Raw genomic sequence first — 900 nt, forward strand, 5'->3', positions numbered from 1 at the left:
TCCCACCCAGGAGCCCTCAGGGCTGTGGGAGCGCCGCCGTGCGGCCTCCGCCTGCTGCTGCCACCCCTCGGCCACGCCGCGCCCCTCGCCGCCACCCGCCGCGCCGCCGCCGGCGCTCGGCCCCTCCTCATCCCCCTCGTCCGCAAAAATGCTGACCGGGCGACCCAGCGTCGCCCCCGGCGTCGGGGGCCGCCCGCCGCCCGCGGCCTTGGCGCCGCCGGGCCCCCAGCTGCCCTGCTGCAGGTCCGCAGCGATGTCTGGGTTGTGCCCCGCCAGCGCTAGCGCCGCGGAAGCGGCGCCCGCCGGCTGCGAAACCGCGGCGGCACGCCCGCCGCACGGCTGCTGCTCTTCCGGCCGCGAGCGCGGCGGCGCAGGCGCATGCTGTGCACCGGGGGCGCCAAAGCCCGGGCCGTCGCGCGGCGTCGGCGGGCGCCGTGAGAGCTGGCCACCCTCCCAAGAGGTCTGTCTCAAAAAAGCAGCCACGCTGCGCTGCGCCTGCGCCTGCGCCTGCGCCGGCAACGGCGCCTCGGCCCCGCCGCCGCAGACCCGCCCGCCTGCGGCGGCCTTCCCCGCCGGCGGCCCGCCAGGCGCCTGCTGCTGCTGCTGAGCGTTGCCGTGCGGCGCCTCCGCGCACGGCGGTTGCCGCTCGTCCTCAAAAGTGACACGCCGCCTCGGGGCGCCCTGCGGCTGCTGCTGCTGCTGCTGCTGCTGCTGCTGCTGCTGCTGCTGCTGCTGCTGCTGCAGGGCCTGCGCGCCGCACTTCCCGTCCTCAAACGTCACCCGCCGCGCCCGCGGCAGCTCGGGCGCGCGCTCGGCGCCGGCTGCCCCCTCGTCCTCAAACGTCACCCGCCGGCGCACCCCTCCGCCGCTGCTGCGGCGGCGCGCGCCCCCGTCCGGGGC

At 79.0% G+C, this 900-nt stretch overlaps 1 protein-coding gene across 1 annotated transcript in view; it reads right to left on the minus strand.

Annotated features, from left to right (window-relative positions):
- Positions 1-835: 835 nt before the first annotated feature.
- Positions 836-900, minus strand: part of MNEG_15850 (hypothetical protein) — a gene marked incomplete at both ends in the record, with an annotated part of 2,249 nt that continues 2,184 nt past the window's right edge. The window contains one exon of the mRNA XM_014035679.1: positions 836-871. Within this exon, the coding sequence (XP_013891133.1) occupies positions 836-871 (36 nt within the window). The remainder of the gene's footprint in view (positions 872-900) is intronic.

The sequence above is a fragment of the Monoraphidium neglectum genome, assembly GCF_000611645.1.
Source record: "Monoraphidium neglectum strain SAG 48.87 unplaced genomic scaffold scaffold05727, whole genome shotgun sequence".
In the NCBI taxonomy this organism is placed as follows: domain Eukaryota; kingdom Viridiplantae; phylum Chlorophyta; class Chlorophyceae; order Sphaeropleales; family Selenastraceae; genus Monoraphidium; species Monoraphidium neglectum.